The 11,306-nt window shown below is 41.0% G+C and overlaps 1 protein-coding gene across 1 annotated transcript in view; it reads left to right on the top strand.

Annotated features, from left to right (window-relative positions):
• The window catches only part of malrd1 (MAM and LDL receptor class A domain containing 1), a 39,871-nt gene extending 30,042 nt beyond the window's left edge, over positions 1-9,829 (top strand). Inside the window, exons 24-33 of the mRNA XM_041065996.1 lie at positions 403-560; positions 1,381-1,582; positions 2,208-2,486; positions 3,523-3,651; positions 4,601-4,667; positions 7,214-7,305; positions 7,453-7,549; positions 7,651-7,711; positions 9,529-9,630; positions 9,731-9,829. Of these exons, the coding sequence (XP_040921930.1) occupies positions 403-560; positions 1,381-1,582; positions 2,208-2,486; positions 3,523-3,651; positions 4,601-4,667; positions 7,214-7,305; positions 7,453-7,549; positions 7,651-7,711; positions 9,529-9,630; positions 9,731-9,829 (1,286 nt within the window). The remainder of the gene's footprint in view (positions 1-402; positions 561-1,380; positions 1,583-2,207; positions 2,487-3,522; positions 3,652-4,600; positions 4,668-7,213; positions 7,306-7,452; positions 7,550-7,650; positions 7,712-9,528; positions 9,631-9,730) is intronic.
• Positions 9,830-11,306: the final 1,477 nt, after the last annotated feature.

Genomic DNA, 11,306 nt, shown 5'->3' with positions numbered 1-11,306 from the left:
AGAATCCAGTGCTGTGGGTGGGAGCAGAGTTCGCTGTGTGCTGTGGATTGTGTTGGCCTTAAATCCCCTTTAACTCATGTGGAAAACTCCCTCTTTGTTCTGGCATCGCACATATGCCGTCTCATCTCTGAGCCTAGCCGAGCTGAGGAAGCTCTGTGGTGCTTTTGGCTGTAGGCTACAACATTTCACCACGTCACAAATGCTTTCTTTTATCCAAAGAGTTTGTATATTAGAATCAACAAAAGAAAGTTATTGGATTTCTTTCTCGCTGTGAAGCTGAAATTGGATGGTTGAACAGGATTTAGCCGTGGTTATTATTTCATTGCACAGTGACACATTACTCATATCCCACATAAATGTACAGCAAAAGTGAAATGTTCTGTGCTGTATTTATCTCCAAAGGTGGTGGGGGGAAGTTTCTGTATATACACTCAGCCACTCAGAGGGAGGGCGACATTGCAAAGCTGACAACCAGGAGTCCATTTCCAGCCAGCATCGGCCTGTGTCACCTGCGCTTCTGGTTCTTCATGCATGGCTCAGACAGGATGGGAACGCTGAAGGTGATCTAATCTGAGCCACATTTCCATAAATGATTCAAAGCCTTTTTGTTCTTCAGTTTTTAACAGGCATCAAACTTCCAAACATGTTATCTTTTTTTTTGTCATTTGCTGCCACACGATCCATCACAGCCAACCCGAAGGCTTAATTTGGTTTTGTCAAAAATTCCTGCCCTGTTTTACTGAGCCTCTCACTGTTACACTTTGCTTACTGTCAATCACCTGATACCCACAGGAAGAAATGAAAGTGTCCCTGCCAGGAAATGATCCATCAAAGCACATCACCTTACAAACTTCATTATCATATCCATCTTTTCATGTCTTTTTTAGGTGTCTTTGTTAGCTGGGTTAATTTCAAAACATCAAGCATTAAGCAAACATTGAAAAAAAAAACTAATTAGCTGTGTTGCAGATTAAGATTTTATGTTTAAAAATATAAACATATAAAATATAATCTCTTATTGTAGATTAGTAGCAAGTAACTATAGCTCAACCCTAACCAGCTGCCACATTAATATGCTGCTTACATGAATTATCACAAATTATATTATATATATTATATACCAATAATAAAAAAATGCAATAATAATGTAAAACTACGAATGGGAGAATTCTGAAAAATTAGCTCTTTTTCATGAAACCTCATGTACTTTTATCTGTGTACTTGTAATGGGTTGTAATATTTTGGTCCTGCTTCTTTTACTTAAAGTGATGAAAGTTGATGAAGACTTAAAAAACACTTTTTATTTATTTATTGTCACATTTTATACTGTATGTGACCTAAAGTTTCCATGTTGTCTGTGCACCTCTTCCTGCCCTATAGGTCTATACTGTTGGACCCAGTGGTACCAGTCTGTTGATGTGGGCTGCCACTGGAAACCATGGCAACCAGTGGACATATGCTAATGTCATCATGTCCAACCCAGCACCTTTCAGAGTGACCTTCCAGGCGGAAGTGGGTGGAGACATATGGACAGACATTGCCCTGGATGACATTTCCTACACGGCAGAGTGTATGGTCGGAGGTAAAGCTGTTATAGTTTCTTTTTTCTTTTTTCCTCTGTTGTCTTTTTGCCCTTGCGCACTTCCAATTAGGTTTTTGTTTTTTCCTCATTTCCTGCTCTGCCAGCACTCTGCTCTTTTTGTCATGCTTTTTCCTCCAATTTTCACCTTCTCCTGTTTCCTCTTTTCCCCACATTTTCCGTCCTTCAACATCCATTCTGCTCTCCCCCGTTCCCATATAAATTGTGTGGACCCTCGGGAAGAGTGTAGTGAGTTCTTGGAGCCTGTTGCCCTGTAGGTCCACATAAATTCACTGCAGAGACTGGGTCAGCGCCGAGGGTCAGCGCCAAGGGACAGCGCAGAGGGCAGTGGTGGGGGGAAAGCAATTACGTTTATATTGTGTTGTTTCCTCATTCCCCAATTCTTCCTTCACCCCTGAACTGCTTCCTCTTGGAGAAGCAGCTCTTGTGATCTTAAAGAAAAAATCCATTAGCATATCCTTCTTTTTTTTCACCACACCACTGCAATTCCTTACTGAAGGTTGCTCACTGGTTGTGAACCTATACCAGTAAAAAAGGATTGTTCAGCTCTCTGCATTCAGATGCATTTATGTGGGTTTATCTTTCCTGATCTGATCTGTCACCTCAGGACCGGTAACTCCTCAGCCTCTGACCTGTGGTGTGGACCATTTCCAATGTGCGTACTCCCTTCAGTGCATCGCAGAGAGCTGGTGGTGTGACGGAGAGCCTGACTGTGTTGATCAGTCAGATGAAGAGCATTGTCTGACCTCGGTACCTGGTACTCTTCCTCCTCAAGACCGCTGTCCTACTGGCTATTATCAGTGTTCAAACTATCTCTGCCTCCCCTCCTTACTGCGCTGTGACGGCGTCCCTGACTGTCCTGACGGAGAGGATGAGTACAGCTGCCGTAAGTATGTGTGTGTCTTTGTTAAGTAGGATTTTGTTTGACTGGACCCGTGCCAGTATAGAGATGAGTGCAGACAAAACATTTTAGACATCTGCTCATGTTGCTCATGTCAGCACAGCAACAACATAAGTGTATCACATACTTTGCTTAAAACATAAAGGCAGAAATGACGAATCACTTTAGTGATTTTGTGAGGTGGACAACCCAGCTTTCTTGTCATGAATATGAATTTGACAGTTGGCCAATCCTTGGAAATTGCCCCTTTAAAACCCAGGCATATAAAAACAAAACTGTATGTTCATGACTGAATAATAAATGAATAAATATAAAATGAACTCAGTTGCATCAGTGGTCTAATGTGTGGCCTTTAATTTGACCTGATCGGTCAAAATTTGCTCCACTTTTTTCCCAGGACCCATTGTTTTGTAGTCCGAGTAGACATTATTATAATTGTTTAACCAGTGAATAATCTGCTGTGTTGCTCTGGAGTGCATGGTTTTATCTCTAAGTCTCTCCTCCCTGCCCCCAGTCTTTATATTCCATCTTAAAAAACAATCTTTTTCTGACAGCTTTTAAATCTCAACAATTATTTACCTACTTTTATGATTTAAGTGCATTTTCAATCACTTGAGGAAGCATTTCATTTTTTAAAATGTGCTTTTAGAAAAATTGATTTGACTTGACGTCACTGGGTTCTTGGTAGAGAATAGTAGGTTTGTGTTGCTTGGCAAGGGGCCGTTTGTTTGTCCTGTAGATATGGACTGAATTATTTGATTTCATGCTAGAATGTCTGCTTGAAAACACCTGCTTTTGAGACTGGTAATGTCCATATGATTATCCACTGAAGGAAGGTAGGAAAGCATACACACATTATTTTCACAGATTAGGATCAAAGTGTCAAAGCAGCTTTAAATTCTCTAATCCCTGTTAGAGTATGCTCACAGTGATCTGTGAATACACCACTCATACAGCCTGTTCCTCCCCTCTACATATTTTACCAATTTTCCCTGTCTCTGCCTCTTATTTTTTCCACCAGCTCTGCTGCAGTGTGAGCTGGGAGAACTGGTGTGTGAAGAAGGTTCACCTGGTTGTATCCCACTTCAGAAGCGGTGTGACCACTCGGTCGACTGTCTGCCTTTCCACTCTGATGAGTCCAGCTGCCATGGTAACATGTTTTTACTTGCCTTCCCCCTTTTAAGCATTTTGTTATCACTCATTGTGCGTTTTATGACTCCCTGACAAATGGTACATACTGTGCCTTCCGCTTTTGAGTATATGGTTCTGTGTGTAGTTTCCACTTCCAACAGAGACTGCATGTTTTATTTTCAATTTCTTATAATGCTTTGACATAAATCACGGTGACATTGAGTTAAAAGATGGCTTTCTAGCTGGATGACACGTCGCTGTTCTGTCATCTGTTTACATAAAACAAGACTTTTTAAAAAAAAAAATACATAAATTTTGCAATTTAATTATTATTTACTGTTGTTCACTATATTATACTCCCATGAGTCACTAGTCACTTTTGATTAAAGTGTTGCCAAAGACTCTCAGGACATTTTTAAGTCTGGCTGTTTAGTCTTCAAAGCACACCTCACAGGTTCCTGCATGCTGCCAAAATTCATTAAAACCTCTGCTTGCCTGCATTTTCAGGAACAAGACCAAACTTCCCATTTAACCTGCATTCACTGCCAAGCCAAAGCTACTTTATCAAGGGCTGAACAGACAGGACTTCAAGGTTTTATAATGGTGTTTCAGACATGATGATTATTTAACAGGCAGCCCTTGCACAACCTATGGAGGCAAGAATATCCATCATAGGATGTATGGGAAGAGAATACATGTACTAAAGGATATTTGTGGTTTAATGTACACACTGGAGCTATCTGCAGAGGTTAATGGATGAGGCTATATCGTACCCAGTTTCCCGCAGCAATATAATTCACTGATTTCATTTTCTTATGTCAGAGCATGAACATGCCTGTGCTTCTGTTTCCTGTTGATGTGATGAGAGAAATAGAAAGAGGCAGAGAAACAGAGCTTTGGAACATTTTGTGTTTTGTGTATTGGTCACACAATATTCAGCAGCAATGGTTCTTTTATGTAATTTACAGATTGTCCTCCGAGGTATTGCCTGGATCATGGCTCATGCCTTGTGCAGAGACATGGGCCTGTTTGCAAGTGAGTTACACTTCACACACACACACACACAACAAACAAGCTTTCATATGCAGACTAATGCACACATCTACACACTTAGTCACACGCGCAAATATACGCAAACAGAGATAAATATTATGTCTCTTCTTCCCACTCCCCCTCCCATCCTTTATATCTCTTTGTGAGACTTAAAACATGGAAATCCCATCAGTCTTATTTCTCTCCTTGGAAAAGACACGCTCCATGAAGCATGTGGGAATCTGCTTATACCCCACATCTTAAACAGGGTGGTTCTGCCCTCATTTATGCACCAGTGCGGTGTTTCTTGGGAATCTCTCATGGATTCTCCCAGTCAATATTTAAACACGGCCCCTGCTACCAATGGGCTTAGTGAGTAGACTACAAAAAAATCATGCTGAGAGGCTGTAGGTTGACATAGAACTGTCTGTCCCCCTTTCAAAAACACGTTCGAAACAAACACGCTCTGCTGGAGGTTTTTTAGGAAGCTCATGAATCTCGTTGTCTGCATCAGCAGCCAGGAATGTCTGCAATGAGATATTTCGTTATAAAAGTAAGAATGCAATTATGGGACTTGCTGCTGGATCTGCTAACATCATTATGCGCCAGTGAATCCCCTTTGAGAGATTCACATTTCTCCATTCTTGTGTCAAAAGGTTCAAATCTCCCAAAAACTTGATGTGAATTGTGCAGCAGGCGAGATACACACTCTCATTTTTTTCACATAAGGAACCGTCTGACATTTCACTCAGACATTTGACAACAGTTTTTTCTTTGTTTTTTGTTGTTGAATTTTATGACTTTATTGTCATGTTCTGGCGAGGCAAGTTATACAGTTCAGTCGCTGATAGAAAAATTCTCTCCCCCTCCAGTAGCTGCTTCAGGGTCTGTGTGCAGGTCGCCATCAGGGATAATATCCTCCATTAAACCTGTCAGTGTAACATCGCTGACTGTATAGGCCAATATTTTCTATTCTAGCATCTGTCACAGCCCAAGAACTTTTAATAGAATCTAACTTCATGCCAAATCATTGCCTCTTTATTTCTGTCGCAGTGCACTGCTCTGATTACACGTCATTAGAAGCTTATTGGTATTTTGTAATATTTTTGGGTCCTCAAATACAACTTCTGACACAGCTGAATTTGTTGTGTAAACTTCTGCAGTGCGTAAGATTCTAATGAAAGAAGTCTGCCCACAGAGGTGGCATTCATCATACTGAAACAAACTTATGACAAGTTCATGAAGTTAAAAAGATTTTGGTGAATCTGACTTGAACTCACATACCAGCACAGTGCCAGTTTAGAACATAAAAATATTCTTGCATGAGGCTCAGTGTGTCACACTGTGACACATAATTGCAAATGCAGTCCCACTGAAAATGCTGGAACAGGAGAACACTTCGGGTTTCTGAAATATGAAGATATTTATGGCTGTTTGTCGCACAAATGCTGCTCTCATTCACTCATTCAACCTCCTTCTCTTTGATTCCCACTCTTTTTTATTCCTCTGTCCAACATTCCCCAATGCAGTGCCGCCACCACTGCCTCCTCATTATGTAACAGGACTTCACCACTGTCATTCACTGCGCGGTGTGGTATGGAACTCCTGTAGCTGTTCCAGCATTGAGAACAGCCCTGCTGTAGCAGAACCCGAGGCCAGCAATGGCGGGTACCTCCGGTTCAGTATTTGCATCACGTTTCTCCACTCTGCTGAGCAGGATCCACCAGGGAACCAAGCCAGGGACGGCCCACTGCCACGGCCAGACTGTCACACAATATGTACCCTGACCCCCTCTGAATGATAATGACAGTCTGGCTTTGCTGAGAGCTGTGTGTTTTGCATTAGAAGGTCAATGTCGCTCTGAAATCAAGCTGATACTGAACAGATGTTGACTTGGAGCAGAGTCTTTGTTTGGGAGAAGAGGAACTGGCTTTTCCTTTTTTTTCCCAGAGATGCAGCTCACCAGACCAACTATTTGCAATTAGTCTGTGTTTCCATAGTGTATGTCCAGCACATAAATCTTTAAAAATAGGTTGGTATTTTTTTTTGAAGGCCTTGTTAATTTTCTAAACCAGCTGAACATTGTAACTGGTGTATGTGGGACTGACTCAAAATAAACAGCAGTGCCCACGCTGATCATGATGAAGAAACATATCATCCAGTGCAACAGTGGATCACTGATGTATTTCTTGCTCAATGGTGGAGCTCAATGACCCAGGGGAATAAGAATCATGTACTCTCGCTATACAAACAATACTTGTTAATTCACTGTTTTGGTTTTTGGTCTCTTTGTGGGATTTATTAACAATAACAAAAAATACAGGCTGTCGCCAGATGTATACTTTGATTTCTACATCCTTATGGCTTATATTCCTGCTGTCTTATTCATTTTATTACTTTGTCAGCCACCCGTAAACCACTTTGAACCATATTAACCTGAACCTGTTGGATTGATTGATTGACCCATTAAGATATTTTGCACCCTACAGAACATAGTCCTAGTATCAGTTTCACATCTTTGGATTGTTTTTCATTGTGTCTGATCGCAGATGTTCTCCAGGATGGACAGGAAACCGTTGCCACGTGAGGGAGAAGCCGTCTCTCGCCACCGCGACACCCAAACCAGAGGACACACCGCTGGGTAATAAACCCACCCACCCAGCTCGTCTCTATTAAACTGCCTCACCTGAATTTATTTACGATATCCTTGCCTAGCCTGTTAATGTCTCTGCAGTTCATTAAAGGCAGTTTTCTTGGCATGAATTAAATGTACCTCCCTTCTGTTTAGACGCTGTGTATGTTGGCATTGCCATCGGTCTGCTGCTGCTCTTAGCCGGAGTCGCCGTCTGCGTTCTGGCTGTATGCAAGAAAAAATGCCACTTGATGTGAGTTCTAGCTACAACAATGACACTGTTGCTCCTTTTGGTGCTGATGATGACATTGTTGATGATGAAGGTGATGATGGGTGCGTTTGCTGGCTCCACAGAAAGCCTGACCCGATGGACTACGGGGTGATGGATAGCCCAGCCTTTGACTGGAGAACAGAGGTCAGCACACATAAATGTCTGATCAATCATCAGCATATTCTGTTTGAGAAACATTAGGTTTCTCAGCTATACAAATCTAATTTTTCCACCATTCGCCTCACATTTATTCAATAAGTGGATTTAACATTAGAGGAGGTCAGAAGGTGATCGCCGAGCCTTTCTGCTAGATTACATTTTTGATTTAGGGTTATTGATTTTGTGGTTTATGTGGATATTTGTGCTTCTGTGTGTGTTTTATATACACACTGTGGTGCATGTACAGAAGGCAGACACAATGACTGAACCATATAATTTGATCAAATGCAACAACACAATGTGCAGTGCCAAAAATATCCAGTTTATCCAACAGCTTTCTGAGAGAGTCATAAAAATGGAACATGGTAAACTTCCGAAATTTTGCACTGGACTGTATAACATCACACAGCTGCAGTGGTGGAAGAAGTAGTCTGATTGCTTTTCTTTAGTTTTGCATTCAAAATCATGCTTAAGTAGAAGTACAGACGTATTATCAGCAAAATATACTTTCAGTATCAAAAATTAAAGCATGTTAGCATTTTGATGTTGCAGCTGCACAAGGTGGAGCTACTTTGAACTAAATTCTATCCAATTAAGAAGTTCAGCCTAGTGTTTTTGTGAAATACTGGACAATTGTGCCTCTTTGAGCCTCAAACAATTACTTAAATGAAACCATCTGCACAGTTTAGAGGAAAAATGTGTCTTTGGTGGAGCTGCTAACAACTCATAGACATCTGAAATATGACCAGGCGCCTCAACTAGACACAGCTTTTTTTGAAAAGAAATCACAAATCTTAATATCTAGAAGTGTAAAGTAGTATCAAATGGAAATATTCAGGAAAAAAAAACCCTGCACTTAAGTACAGTACTTGAGTAAATGTGTACTCAGTTACTGTCCTCCACTTCAGAGGTGTTCTTATTTTTGCGACCACCCACTGTGTGTTTTGTTTCCTGCAGTTTTGAGCTCTGCTGTTTTTCCTGCTGTCACCGAAAAAAGATCCCATTACCAGAGATGATACAATCCCAGCTATTCCATTTGGATAATGGCTCTTGTGTGTGTGTGCAGTGTGGATGTGCACTTATGAGTGTGCGTTTACCAAAAAAATGACAAAACGAGGGAACGCATATCTGTAGGTCTGAGCACACACACATTTTTATCTGTGTGGGCGAGCAGCGAGAGCCATTGAGTAATAAAAGTGAGAATGATGTTGAGAGCCACAGCTGTCATGACTCTGATGATGGAGCTTATCATGGATTTAATGGTGCTGTTTGAGTGTGTGTGTGTGTGTGTGTGTGTGTGTGTGTGTGTGTGTAATGCAGATAAAATGCAGGCTTGTGATACTGTACATATTATACTTTACAAAAGAATGAAAAAAAAACCTAAATTATAAATACAGTATATGTTTCACTAATGTCAACAAATGGAAACATATTACCAATGTTCCAGTGACATAATGCATTCACACAAAACATCTAAATATATTTCAGTATATTCTGTATCTGTATTGGTATGTCTGTACATGTTTGCTTTCGTGTGACTGCCAGTTAGGGCGCAGCTATAAATAGAGAGGTGTAGGTGTGAACTGGTATCTCCACAACACAGACAGATCTGCTTCAGCGCTCGTATAACTGAGGATTATTCCACCTCTGAAGGATGATGAAATGTTTTCTGGAGGTTACAGTTGTAATTATGGACACATGACGGGTCAATTAGATTTTAATTGCACCTGCACTTTCACATACTCTCGCACGTTAAGGCTCATCTAATTTTAAGCCAGTGTACATGATTTTTATTCCCTCAGCTCCCGTCCCTGGATAAAAGACCAGGCGGTTGTCCCAGAGTTAATCCCAGAGGGAGTGACGGGCTTTCCATCAGCGTCTACCCCTGGAGGAGAGAGGTGGAGGTGAGGTGTCTCCGCTCAACCTTTTGGCCTTTACTCTGATTAGCTGTGCAGAGGTCAGTGACATGATGCATTTCTCTTCGTGTGTATTTGTCCACCGCAGGGTTCGACCTGGAAAGACGCCAACCTGTCCTTCGCCAACCCGTTGTACAATTGCCCCCCTGATGTTAATGGCACTGAGCACAAAAGCTCTGAAGCATAAAAACGATGGACTTTACATATTGACACTGCAGTGGATCTGGATCGGACCCCGTGTGCAAATACTTAATGAGTTTGCAGAGGAGCCAAGAGGGTGAAACAATGCAAAGAACAGGAGAAAGTTCTGATATGTTGCAGTAAAGGGGCAAAACTACATTTGAAGGTTAGTTCTGGTATATTTCTGTGATTTACAGCTAAATTATTTCAATTCCACGTGATACTCCCTACTGGTCTGGTACTACATGTCAAAATAAAACCTAAAAGCTGTTTATCACAAGCTGATGGCTGCTGAATTCAAGGCACACAAATTATGTCAGCATAAATAGCAATCATTTTGATAGCGATAACCTTTCAAGAGGCAAATAGCAACAGAGGTTTATCTGTACAAGCTCTGCTCTAATTCAATAATAATTCAACATTTTGAGAAAGATGCTTATTCTCATTCTTCTCCAGAGTTAGAGGAGAGGATTGATCCCACTGTCGTGCTGGTATGGTAAATATGTAGCTACTGCCAGAAGCCAGTTAGCTCAGCTTTGCATAAAGACTAGAAACAGGGGGAAACTTCTTGCCTGGTTCTGCCCAAGGCAACAAAATCCACCTAAGAACATCTTTTAAGTTTACTGATAAACATGTTCAATCCTGTTTGTTAAATCCATTTTTAAAAAAAGGCCAAATGTCGATATCTAACAGTAGACAACAAGTCTAAATGGTCATGAGAACACATCCAAGAAAATTAATTTTTGCCATTTTGTACTTAATAAATCCAGACTAGCAGTTCATTATCAGTGCCACTATACCCTCACTTGCAGAAATAGTGGTAGTTGCCTTGTGCATGGTGATTAAAGTTTTTCTTTAGTGCTGGCAAAAGCAGAAAACATCCAGTTCATTGAACTGAAAGGCTCCACTGAGCACACAGAGCTTCCAAACGGAGTCCCGACTTCATTAGTGATCTGTTTTAATCCTCACAAGTGCAACTAAAATAGTTTTGCCCCTGTTTTATTTGCAAATTAAATTCCATTACAAGTCAGCATCCTGCAGCTGCTTTGTGTGTGGCGTGAGCTGGCTCTCTGACTCTCTGTATCAACCAGCGCAGAGCAGATGGATCATAAACAGCACAGTTATACTAGTCCGCTATAAATTTCATGAGTGTTCAGTCGTGGCTCTTGTCAGCTGTGTCTCATCAGACGTGCCGTCATAAACGGCCTTCTCATATTTGACACAGAACATGAAGATTTACAAGATCGGGTCATGTACTGTACAGTGAGGAAACTAAAAAGAGCATTGTCATTACTTCTCAGCCTCAGTGTCGTCCTGTATGTACTGACAAAAGTCCTGGTTAAAACTCATCTTCAGGTAAAACAGTAGTTTGACATTTTGGGAAATATACTCACTTTTTTTTTTTTTTGTTACATAAGATCCTTACCACTCTTACAACTGCCTGCAACACAAAACAATGGCTGCCGTAATTACTGGCCAAGTCT

This window comes from Toxotes jaculatrix, chromosome 20 (assembly GCF_017976425.1).
Source record: "Toxotes jaculatrix isolate fToxJac2 chromosome 20, fToxJac2.pri, whole genome shotgun sequence".
Lineage (NCBI taxonomy): Eukaryota > Metazoa > Chordata > Actinopteri > Toxotidae > Toxotes > Toxotes jaculatrix.
This window is presented reverse-complemented; position numbering and strand designations above follow the sequence as displayed.